Raw genomic sequence first — 12626 nt, forward strand, 5'->3', positions numbered from 1 at the left:
TAAAAGGAAGGGCATTTCATCAAAATTTAAGAAAATCAAGATGACAAACTCATAAAACAGAATACAAAAACGAACAAAAATAAATCATGCAGTTATATTTACTTCCTGTCATTCATTTTACTTTTGATTTCAGTTTTCGCAAGTCGAATCAAGAACATAATTGCAAGAGAATTTGCAGAAACAAGCATAAAGAAAACACTGTTCCATCCCCTGGTCGAAATGTATCCGGTAAGCAATGGTCCTAAGGTAGCTCCAACAGAGCCAGTTGCGTCGATGATTGCTGTAACTGTTGCTAAAGCTCTTGAATTTCCTTTAACAGTATCTTGAGTACCTAAATCAGCAGAAACTGCTGTGGTGATAAGTGAGTAGGGGGCATTCACAAAATAACCAGAAAGAAACATTAAGCCGATATTCAAGGACATTGAGATGCTCCCGAAAATTCGATAGATGATGAGAACTGGAATTGAGCATACAAGGAATAAAATCGAAGTAACAGCACGCGCATCAATACTATCGGAAAGGAACCCTGCCGAAATTCCTCCTAACACTCCTCCTATGTCAAAAATTGTTGAAAGCATTCCCGCAGATTTTTGCGACAAGTGCTCCCCAGCAACAGCTTCAAAACATATAAAGTTTTGTGAACCAGTTAAGACCATGGGATCAAGATTCCATGCAAGTGTCACAATCTTACTCAGAAAACAAATAATGTCACAAAAAAATGCAAATGTATATAAAGCCACTATTTTGAAAAACAAACTTCAGAATACACACAAAACAGATGCATGAGAAATAGGGGTACAATCATTCACATTATAGTTTCTTAACAATATGCTTTTTTTTTTTAAATGAACTTTGAAGTTTTACTGAAAATCATCAATATTATTGCCCTGCAGTCACAGTCACAAATAAGAATGTATGACACCATCACCACCATATCTTCTATCAGTTGATCCATCTTGTGTTGTTTGGAGAGTCCTCTTAATGCATATATAAATATATATATACTTAGAACTATTTCATGTTATTCTATACTTAAAAACTATTTCCTGCTAGTCACAGTGTTGTCTTTTTTAGCATGTAAACATGAAACTCTCTCTTCTCTTGCAATAACCAGATGCTATGATAAAATTTGATCCATTGATATCAACATTACTATCTGCATCTCAATGCACAAATGCCTCATTGTCAGTCATTATCCCTCTAATCCAGTGTTACTAAGGGGTATTGAGTATTCGTGCATAGGAGAGTATCCGGCATTCGAATTTAATAAAATATAGATATGTGGATACATCCACATATGTGTATGCATGTGTAAACATATGCAGGCATTGTGAAACATATGGTTTTAGAAAAATGAAGAACATTTAAGTAGATACATATATCCATACAGACACTATGAACCACAATGTTTTTAAAAGACATTTAACATAGATAAAAAGTCGTATTTAGAGAAATAAAATGGAATTTAAATTATATTAAAGTCTAAATTAAAAGTAAAAATAGAATTTTTAATATCATAAAAATCATTATTAAAAGTATTTCACATTCATTTGCAAGGATACAATCACAAATTAAGTGAAATTTTCTATATAAAAATTTATGAAAATCTAAAAAAAGGGCTGCAATTTACATACACACACATGTATAAAAGTTTCAGATTATAGAAAACTAAGGTGCTTTTCCTATATAACTAGTTTAATCTTGGTTTTTGTATTCTATAGATTTGGTATTGACATTTCATACAAGATTGGGGGACTAAAATATGAATAACATATAAACCAAGCAAATTTTTAAATTAAGGATGTCATGCAACCTGACGAGGAATAAAATGTTTGTGTAATATTTGTTCCCTAACACATGGCATGTGCAACATTAGAAAAAAAAATCAGTTTGATGACATGGAGGTTAATGATGTGGCACAATGCCACATCATCATTACCATTTTTCTATGTGGAAATCATGTATGTTTGATTAACTAAGCTTGTAATTGTCCACAAGTATAAATTTTATAGGTCAAAATACTAAAAACACGAACTAAATTACCGCAACAGGCTGAGTGGTAGTGTGATTAACCCATGCACAATATCAAACTCTTTGACTCTCTTCAGAAATATGATTAAGGATTTGTTATGCGGATGACTTGATCCCATTGTAAAAAAAAGAAATAATAATAATAAAAAAACTAACTAAACAAAAAAAAATCTATCAAAGAAACTAATTAAAGTTTGTAAAATGAGTTTAAATTTTATTACAATCCCAATGAAGCCAATTGTTCACAAATGAAAAACCATCTTTATAATATATATATATATATATATATAAGTGCAACTCTGTAAACGAAATTAACGAATGAATAAAATAAATAAATAATTATTAAAAAAAAAAGAAAATGAGAAAACATACCAGTGTGGCGAAGGTAGAAGGGCAACCAATAGAGGAAGGTGAAAGCCACAAGCTTTGAGAAGAAGAGACATAGAGCAAACTCTGCAACTCCTTCCAATCTCCATGCTTCCATGAACCCTATTGCCTTCAATGCATCCTCCTCATCCTTCTTCCATTTCGATTCTACAAACCCTATCTTCTCCTCTTCTTCTCCAATATCCCCCAAATCATCCAAGCACTCCCCGGGATTCATCTCCATCTCCGTTATCACCTCATGATCTTCCGGAGCTTCAAATCCCACGTCTCTCGGATCAACCACCAAGAAAACCCTAATGAAGAGCCCAACCAGAATGATGAGCAAACCTGGGAGGATGAAGGACCATCCCCATCCGAACTCGAGAACCGAGGAGGCCATCACCGATCCGAGGATGTTCCCGATGGAGGTGTGCGAGCTCCATATCCCCATGATAAGCCCTCGCCTTGACTTCCCGAACCAATTCCCCACCACGGAGACCACACACGGCCATCCGATTGAATGGAATAACCCTGCGAGTACCTGGACGGCGACGAAGAACGTGAATCGGTGGATTTTGAGGAAGAATCCGAGGCCGAAGGTGATCGTAGAAGCACCGGAGAGGAACATGCCGGTGGAGAGGAGGAAGCGGAGATCAAGGCGGTCGCCGGCGTGACCGGCGAAGTACATGCCGAGGGAGTAGGCGGAGAGGAAAGCAAGGTCGAGCTCGCCAAGGCGGTGAGGCCCGCGGGGCCCGTTGAAAGGGGGCCATCCGGCATTGGCTTCGGAGGGGTCGGGGCCGAGAACGGGCTTGACGATGCTGGGGGGTTTGCGGGAGGCGTGGAAGGCGGCGTAGGCGGAGAAGGTGAGGAGAAGGGCGGAGATCTGGTAGTAGAGGAGGCTCCGAGATGGAGTTAGGGTTAGGGTTTCCATTGGAGATGGAGCATGGCGAACAGAGAGCCAACGGTCATGGCCTGGACGGGGAGGTGCGAACGATGGTGGAGATTGTCCGGAGATCAGAACTTTGACTTATCTCGAGGTAATTGTGTGGTTGTGATGAGATTTAGATCAATATTGTAATACTATCAATGACGTCTTTGCTGGTAAGATGCATATACCAGGTGAGATGACTTCCAATTCGGGGATTTTCAAAAAAAAAAATAAAAATAAAAATAAGGAGATACATCTATTACAATAATTTACTGAATTTTTTTTATCTTTTAATTATGAAAAAAAACAAAATTACTGTTTCTATAGTAGAGATTCATATCTAGGCGGTAAATAGTATTGATAAATAATATTGATCAAAATATACTGTATATAAATATTATAAAAATGGTACTCATGGAAGAAAAATTCAAACTCTTATTTTTCTCATTGCTCTTTTATGTCATATTATTAGGCTATTTAATGATTATTGGGCTATTTATATCTTTTGCAAAAAAAAGTTAAACCCTTTAAAATGGAAATGAAAAAGGTAAAAGTATATTAGCAAACATCAAAATCTATATGTGGAAATGTTGAGCATTTCCAAGTGGGTATGCCATAATGTTAAGGGTATTAAAGATATTTGATATAATTTTCATTTATTATAAATAACTATAGGTAATTAATATGGCACATAGATGTAAGTCTTAAATTTTCAAAATATACATGAAAGGAGAAAATTTAAGAAGGTATATTCGTTGAAACTTTATATATATATATATATATATATATATAGGGAAAACATCATCTAGAGACGTCCCTAGATTTCAAATCTAGAGATGTTTTTAAATCTAAGTCGTTGGATCATCATCCGATGGTTGATTGATTATATAAACAATGTACATTTTTTACTGTTCATGATCACTGTACAACACTGTAGAACTCGGTTTCTACTGTTCATAATGATAAGAGCCGTCAGATTTTCATCTGATGGCTACTATGGACATCCCTAGATTTGAAATCTAGGGACGTCCCTAGATGATGGGTTCTCATATATATATATATATATATATAAAAGATTGAAACCCCTGTTTTAACTAGATGTTAGATTATGTGTGCATCATGCTTCATATCTATTTAAACAATTTCCCCAATAAAACTAAGGGGTTGTTTGGATTGGCTTCTAAAAAGTCCAAAAGCACTTTTTTATAAGTTAAACACTTTTGGATGGAAGATGTTTGTATTAGTTTTTTTGCAAAAGTAGAAGCGGTTAAAAAAACCCAAATTCAGTTTTTTTTCAAAAGCTAGTAAAGAGGCGCTTTTGAAAAAAACACTTTTAAAAACCTGTTTTTGGGTGTTGTAAATTACCAGTTTACCCTTAACAATTAAACAAATTAATACCCTCAGTCCTAGCTTATTAAACAACAACAAAAATGACGACGATAATAATAATAAATTATTATTGTAATAATAATAATTATTATCATAATACATTAAATAATAATAATAATAATTGTAATTATAATTGTAATTATAATTATAATATTATTATCATTAATGTTTTCATTACCATTATTAATAGCAATGTATAATAATAACTCAATGAAAAATCAATGAATGTCCACTTTAGTAATTTGTCACCCCTAAAAGCCCTTTTAAAAATTCACATCCAAACAACTTCACACATATAAAAGTACTTTTGCATTAGCTTTACCCAAATATAAAATACTAAAAAGTACTTAACTTACTCTAAAAACACTTTTAAAAAAAGTGTTTTTATAATTTAACAAAAAAACACTTTTTTTTAAGCTAACCCAAACAAGACCTATTGTATATATTGAGTTGTAGACTTTGATATTAATTATTATAAAATGCAAGAATAGGTAGGTCTATGCCCTTGTTAACCAAACAGTGGTTGTTGGTGCGTATTTGTCTGATTTGTGCTTGTTTGCAGGGGCGGAACCAAGGGTGGGCTAGCAGGGGCTGAAGCCCCCCTCGGCGCCGGAGAAAATACTTTAAAACTGTTGGGGGGACTTAAGGCTTCACTTAAGACCCCTTTCGGAAGCACTAACACACCTGTAGATGTCCCAATAACTTGTCAAGGTTAGTCTCCAAAACACATGCAAAGATAGGGCTATAATAGAGAAAGAAAGAAAAACACACACAAACCACGACACAGTAATTACGCGGAGTTCGGCACTCTTGCCTACGTCTCCACGGGGGTCGGGAATTGAAATCCACTATGAAGAATATCTCCGATGGCTTGAACAACTCTCAAGCTCGTCTCAAGAAGAAAACAATAAGAAAATCCTGACTTATATATATATCTCATCCCCAACTCAATGAGAGATAATCTTATTAGCATATATTATATGCTAATATATCCTTATATACTAACATAATAATATATGCTAATATATCTATATAACATAAGTCAACATGTGACTAACATGCACATGCCCACAAAGCCACTCATAGTTATTTCTTATCATTGTTTCTCTTCACAAAAACAATATAAGATTTGGTGGTTTTCGATTTTTCTATACTTAATTTCATGTAAAATACAATATTTGGACACATGGAAGTGTGGAGTGTGAGTGTGCTTGAGTGGTTAGTGGGTTTATCCATAAGGTTTGGGATCTTTTGATCCACCTAAGTTCAAATCCCACTTGGTGCATTTTTTTCACATTTTATTTTTAAATTTAAAAATTACTATTATTTCAAAATTTTAATTAAATAAATCTTTATATACAAATTTTAGTTTTTATTTTTTTGTTTTGCCTTTAGACTTCAGCCCCTTCTACCATTAAGTCCTGATTTCGTCCCTCGTCATGTTTGAGAAAGTGCATTCTAGTGTGGAACACTAGAATCATATATATTTCTTTCATTTGTAATTTCTTTCATTGATGCTATTAGAGGGAAAAGGAACACCAATTAAATCATCTTCATTCCTTTATAAAGTTTACAAATTTGCTTAAGCTGACATCAGACCTTAATTCAATGGACATCGGTAGCATACAAATATATATATATAAATATATATGTTGGTAAAAAGATAAATTGAGAATTTTTAGAGGGAGTTAAATGTAAATTGTTCACTTTGTTATTTAACATGCCATAGCTCTGAACCCTCTTGTCAAAGTGCTTTAGCTCTGAACCCTCCTGTGCATGAACCATAGCTCTGAACCCTTCTGTAATTTTCTCAGTCGTTCCCCTCTTGCCATGGGCTCACATCGCCTCATCCCTCCGTCAATCCTCTGACAATTCCCCTTTGCACAATGATCGGATTCTCAGTAAGCTTAAAGAAACAACCACCGACTTTATCAAGCTTGATAATGACGCCATGAACAGAGCCAGGATGCAGTTCCAACACGCTCTCTACGGGAAGCTCTTCGGTAAACCGCCTCATTTTGATCAAGTCAAGTCTGATTTGCTCGCTAAATGGTCTTCTTTCGGTGAAGTGGCTATTTCCGATCTCCCCAATGGATTCCTCTTGATTCGGTGTTCTTCTCAGGCAACTTTGCAACATATCCTTCTCGGCGGCCCTTGGTCGATCAACGGTCTTATTCTCCAGCTTTCCCCTTGGAAGCCTTTCTTCGAACCTACCTTCGCCAAGCTTAGCACTACTGCTATCTGGTTACAGCTCCACAATTTGCCCATTGAGTTCTGGGGAGGTGAGGTTTTGGATACTATCGCCGGTTAGTTTGGTTCCCTTCTCAAGATCGATGAGTTTACCAACTCTCTTAGTCGGTCCAAATACGCCCGTATCTGTGTTGAGATTGATTTGTCCAAGCCTCTTTGCCGTGGCTTCTGGATAGGTGATGATCTCCATCGTGTGTTTGTGGTTATCCTTTACGAACGTTTACCGACTTTCTGTTACACATGTGGGATGATCGGGCATGGAAGCAGCTCCTATTCTCGATCTACAGCGTCAGGTGCTGCTCGAACCAGTATGCCCCGCCCGGAGTGGCTGGTTGAGACTGGCTCGGGTTTGGTTTCTGATGTCCCAGATCAGTACATGGACGCTTCTGATCCCATTCCTTCTCATCCCTCGTCGGATGACTCTGGAAAAATAACTCACCTTACGGAGGAAACTGACTTTGGTCCTTGGCTTCTGGTTTCTCGCCGGTGCGGTGGCACTCGCGGTCGCGGAGGCGGCACACGTGCCAGCCGCGAGACCAACAGTGTCGCAGCCGATCCGAGTCCCGATAGCTACTTGTCTCGAGGAGCTGTTGTTCGTAACATACGTGGCGGGAGATCTTCCGCTCTTGGTGGACGACTCTCTTCTCCCAATGCCACTTCCGCTATGCCCGAGGCCACTATCGCTATGCCCGATGCCACTACTGACATGGCCGGTGCCACTGTTAAACTACCTACTCTAGCCCACTTACCTTCTAGTCCACCCGTTGCTCTCTCATCTCCCAACGCTCTAATTAGTCCCTTCGGGTCCCAAGACACAGATGTGACTTCTCCTTGTGTCTTGTCTCCCACCCGGTCCACTCAAGCCCCTTCCCTTCGCACTTCCCCCAGCGAAAGAACTTTGATTGGACCGCACCGCTCCAATTCACATGCTCCCATCGTCCGCTCCTCTGTCCAACCGTCACCCCCCTCTTTACCCCCCAGCATCCCTAGTTCTCATGTGGATCTGGTGGACAAGGTTTCTGCTGCCCTTGTGGATGACGGTATGGAAGAAGACAACAGCCAAGATGAAGAGTTCTCTGATGAAGGGAGTGATGATGAAATGTCAGAGGAGGAGCCTCCTGACGACGGTCCTGACGATTCCATGACACTCCTCCAGTACCAGACTGAGGCCCGTCGGGAGGCTTTAGTTAGAAAAGGCTCAAGTTTATCGGATTTATCTCCCAAGAAGGGGAGAACTGAATCTGAAGAGCTCTGCTCTTGACCTCTTCCTGCCGTTTCCCCCTTGCTGGAAGTGTTCTTTTTGTTCCTTTATTTCTTGGTTATTTATGATTAAAACTAAAATTATCTGTTGGAATTGCAGGGGCATCTCTGCCGGAGATACCTCCTCTCGTGTTCTTCGTTTCATTCGCACGTACAAGCCGGCTATCGTCTGTCTCGTTGAGACGAGAGCTGATTCGGATAGAGTCGACCGTTTTTGCAGGAAAATCCCTAAGTGCTGGGATTGGGCCGCCATTCTTTCTAATGGTTACTCGGGCGGCATTATAGTGCTTTGGCACAGGTCCATTGGCACTGTATCTCCCTTCGCCGTGACTAACAGGGCCCTGCATATTATTATCTCTTTTGATGCTTATAAGACCTTTCTTATCTCAGTTATTTATAACTCTACCCGTATCCGTAACCAATGTTTTCTTTGGAATGAACTCTCTAAGCTTTCCCTTCTTCATATCCCGTGGCTTATTGTTGGAGATTTTAACTCTATTCTTCACAGGACTGAACACAGAGGAGGATCTTTTGCGTATTATGCTCGGAAAGCCCGGTTCTTTCTTGATTTTGTCAATGACAACAACCTCATCGACTTGAACTACTCTGGACCTCACTTCACCTGGTGTAATAATCAGTCCGGTTTAGCTCGCCGGTGGGCTAGACTAGATAGATGCTTGATTAATCTCGCTTGGGCTGACTCCTTTCAGATTAACAACCTTAAACACCTTTCCCGCTCGTTCTCAGATCATTCTCCTCTCTTTCTTACTTCTTCTCCTTTTCGCACTTTTTCTAAGAATGGTTTTAGATTTGATAATAACTGGACTGACTTTGTTGGTTGTCATGATGCAGTTCATGCTGCTTGGAATTGTGTTCCTCACGGAAATCATATGCATGCATTCGCGCATCTCTTGTCTCGTTCTCGCTCTAATCTTCGCTTGTGGCGTCGGTCTGGTGTTAATAAAGTTGAATCCGATATTATTAACACTGAGACTTCTATCTGCCATCTTGAAAACTCTGATTTCAATCTCGTTTCCCAATCTCTTCTTATGGAACAGTATACTAATCTATCTGTTTTACAGCGCCATTGCTGCAACACTTGGGCTCAGCGAGCTCGTTTGTCGTGGATTAAAGATGGGGACAAGAACACCGGCTTCTTTCATGCTATCACCCGTATTCGTGCTAATACCAACTTTATTTCGCAGGTTGTTGATATGCACGGTAATTTCTGCAGAGATCAATCGAGTATCGAAAGCGCCTTTCTCATGTTCTATAAAAATATGTGGAACACTCCTGCTAACACCAATGTCAGTTCTTTAGATGCTCTTCCTAGTAGCCTTCCTTGTATTTCGGATTCAGTAGCTGCCTCTCTTGTTCGGGAGGTCACTAAAGATGAGGTGTACCGAACCATTTTAGAGCTCCCCGCAGGTAAGTCTCCTGGCCCTGATGGTTTTAGCGCGGAGTTTTATCGTAATTTTTGGCCTATTATTGGTGATCAACTTTTTGCTGCTATTCGGTTTTTTTTCGATAATTCCTTTATGCCCAACTCCTGGGGTAAAACTTTTGTCACTCTCATTCCTAAGAAAGCTAAGCCTAAGAGTGTCACTGATTTTAGACCGATCTCTTTGTGTAACGTCAACTTCAAAATTATCACCAAACTGTTGCCCAACCGTTTGAGGCTTGTTCTCCCAAGTCTGATTGGGTGTGAACAAGTCGGCTTTGTTTCAGATCGTTGCTCTTTTGATAATATTATTGCGGTTCATGAGGTTGTGCACATGTTAGAAACTGATATCAGGAACCCCCCCAAGGATGATAATCAAATTAGATATCGAAAAAAAGCGTGTAATCTTTGATTAATTGGAGTGCAATTCTTGCCGTTCTTAGCTGTATGAATTTTCCTTCGATTTGGATTTCTTGGATTTCCACTTGTCTTAAATCTTGTTCCTTTTTCTCTTACGGTCAATGGTAACCCCTCACCCTGGTTCTCATCGACTAGAGGAGTTCGTCAAGGGGACCCCATCTCCTCTTATTTATTTATTATGGTGACTCAGATCCTCACATCTATTCTTAATCTTTGTCTTACAAATAACACAATCCCCGGTTTTCATCCTAATCTCAATCATAACTTCAATCATCTTATGTATGCGGACGATTTAATTCTTGTTACCCATGCTTCCAGGTGTGCTGCCCGTAGTATCAATCATTGCCTTGTTATCTATGGTAATCTTACTGGTCAGCACCCCAACCTTGCCAAGTCACAAATCTTTTTTCCTTCCTGGTGTAATAAGCATATCTCGTCTCGCATATGCTCTATCTTGAACCTCAAACAGTCCACATTTCCCTTTAAATATCTTGGCATCTCTATTTCTCCTAAGCGACTTGCCGCCTCGACTTTTCACCACTTGGTTGATAAGGTCCGTCAAATTTGCAAACGATGGAGCAACTTTAACCTATCACCAGCTGCCAAAACCACCTTGATCAACTCCTCTATCCTTTCTATCCCGATCTATACTCTTTCGGTCTATCATATCCCTGATTCAATTATTTCTGAGATTACCAAATCGGTTAGGAAATTCTTCTGGTGTAGGAATGGCAATGGAAAGGGCATCCATAATGTGAATTGGAAAGTTATTAATGAAGGTAAACCTGAGGGGGGCATTGGTATTCAGAATCTTTCTCTTGCTAAATTCTCGCTAATGGCCAAACACCTTTTCAAATACTTGAATAATAAAAACGATATTTGGGTTAGCATTATGCATTTAAAATATGGTGATTTTAACTTTTGGAAGAATTCAGCGCCTGTGAATTGCTCCTGGTTCTTTAGATGCTTAATTAGTACTGCGGGTCGTATTAAACCATTTTGCCGTATTAATTGTGTTAACCCTGCTAGTACCTCCTTTTTATGGGACCCGTGGTGTTCTGATGTTCCCATTGCTCTTAAACCAACCTTTCTTAATATGAACGAGGATCTGGACCATCTTTCTGTGGTTGATCTTGTTCTTGGGGATCGTTGGAGCATTGATAAGTTGCATACTGTTTTTGGCTCTAATTTTAATCCCCTGGACTTACCTTCTTGCTCTATTGATAATAACTCTTGTAATCACTGGATTTGGTGTCCTTCCTCTAAGCATCTTAAAATTTCAGCTTCAGTTTATGCTCACTTGAACCTTTGTCCCACTCATTCTGATACTTGGAATGGCTGGCGATTAATCTGGCATCTCAACATTGCCCCTCGGGTTAAGCACTTTCTTTGGACCCTTTTTCATGGTCGCATCTCTACATCAAACTTTCTTTTTCAAAGGAATTTGGGTCCTAACAACCCTTGCATTATGTGTGGCAACTCTTGTGAAACTATTGATCATCTGTTTGGTGAATGTTATGTTGCTAAGCAGGCTTGGTCTCATCTCGGTTTGAGAATCAATAATTATATTCATTTTCAAGCTGGTTTTGTTTTTTGTATTTGGCTTTCTGATGGCAGTTACTCTAAACATATTGTTTCTATCATTGCCGCTACAGCCTGGTTCCTTTGGAAAGCTCGTTGTGACGCAATTTTTCGCAATGCCAATATTAATATCCCTGCTGCTGTTTGCAGAGCTCTTGCTCATGTGCAGGAACATACCAATTGCAATTATGGTTTACTTGGACATAAATTCATATTGAATAATTTTTCCTGCAGAGATGAGCTCTTCTTATTCACACATGTCAGCACCAACATAAGTACCAAGGTAAGATCGGTGGGATTCTTTCTTTCTAATGCTAACTGCGTTGTTTCCTTCGCAGGTTGCTTCGCTCAATTTCTTGATGACCATTCGCGGGATGATCTCTTTGCACTCGGTGTAGCTCTTCAAGTGGCGTTTGATCATCAGTCTACTATCAAGCACATATTTGTCAATACATCATCAACCATCAGCGCCATTTATGATTCCGATCCTGTTATCACATGGAGATTTACTTCTCAGCTTGCTTCCATCAAAGCCCTCTTGGACGCTCATGGTTCGCCAAATATACATTGCATCCCCGGCGTCTGGATGTCTCCTGCTATCTCCCTTGCATCGTTTGGCTTCAACCTCCTAGCCCTCAATCTCTTCCTTTTTGGAAGAGATCTCCCCCACTGGATCATGAAATCCTTCACTACTTCGGGTTTTATTTTTTAGTTGCTCTTCATAATTTGTTTCTTTGCTTGTAGTTTGTTCTTGCCTTTTTGTCTGTTCTGATTCCTTTTTAATAAATTTAGCCCCCTTGGGGTTCTTCTTAAAAAAAAACATGCCAAACTACTTGTACCTTCTCGAATTCATCAATTTAGTTGGACTGATTGGTCATTGATCTCAGTCATTTACAATATTACATAAACTAAATAATCAAGAAAGACTTGGTTCTTTGAATGAATTGTAGACTATATTTC

The 12626-nt window shown here is 38.9% G+C and overlaps 1 protein-coding gene across 1 annotated transcript; it reads right to left on the reverse strand.

Moving 5' to 3' along the window:
- LOC120257329 (putative glycerol-3-phosphate transporter 5) lies at window positions 1-3484 on the reverse strand. The gene is made up of 2 exons (XM_039264818.1): window positions 2404-3484; window positions 1-616 (listed from the first exon to the last, which is right to left on the reverse strand). The coding sequence occupies exons 1-2, from the start codon at window positions 3326-3328 to the stop codon at window positions 99-101; spliced, it is 1443 nt and encodes a 480-aa protein (XP_039120752.1). The 5' UTR covers window positions 3329-3484; the 3' UTR covers window positions 1-98.
- Window positions 3485-12626: the final 9142 nt, after the last annotated feature.

This window comes from Dioscorea cayenensis, chromosome 3 (assembly GCF_009730915.1).
Source record: "Dioscorea cayenensis subsp. rotundata cultivar TDr96_F1 chromosome 3, TDr96_F1_v2_PseudoChromosome.rev07_lg8_w22 25.fasta, whole genome shotgun sequence".
NCBI lineage: Eukaryota > Viridiplantae > Streptophyta > Magnoliopsida > Dioscoreales > Dioscoreaceae > Dioscorea > Dioscorea cayenensis.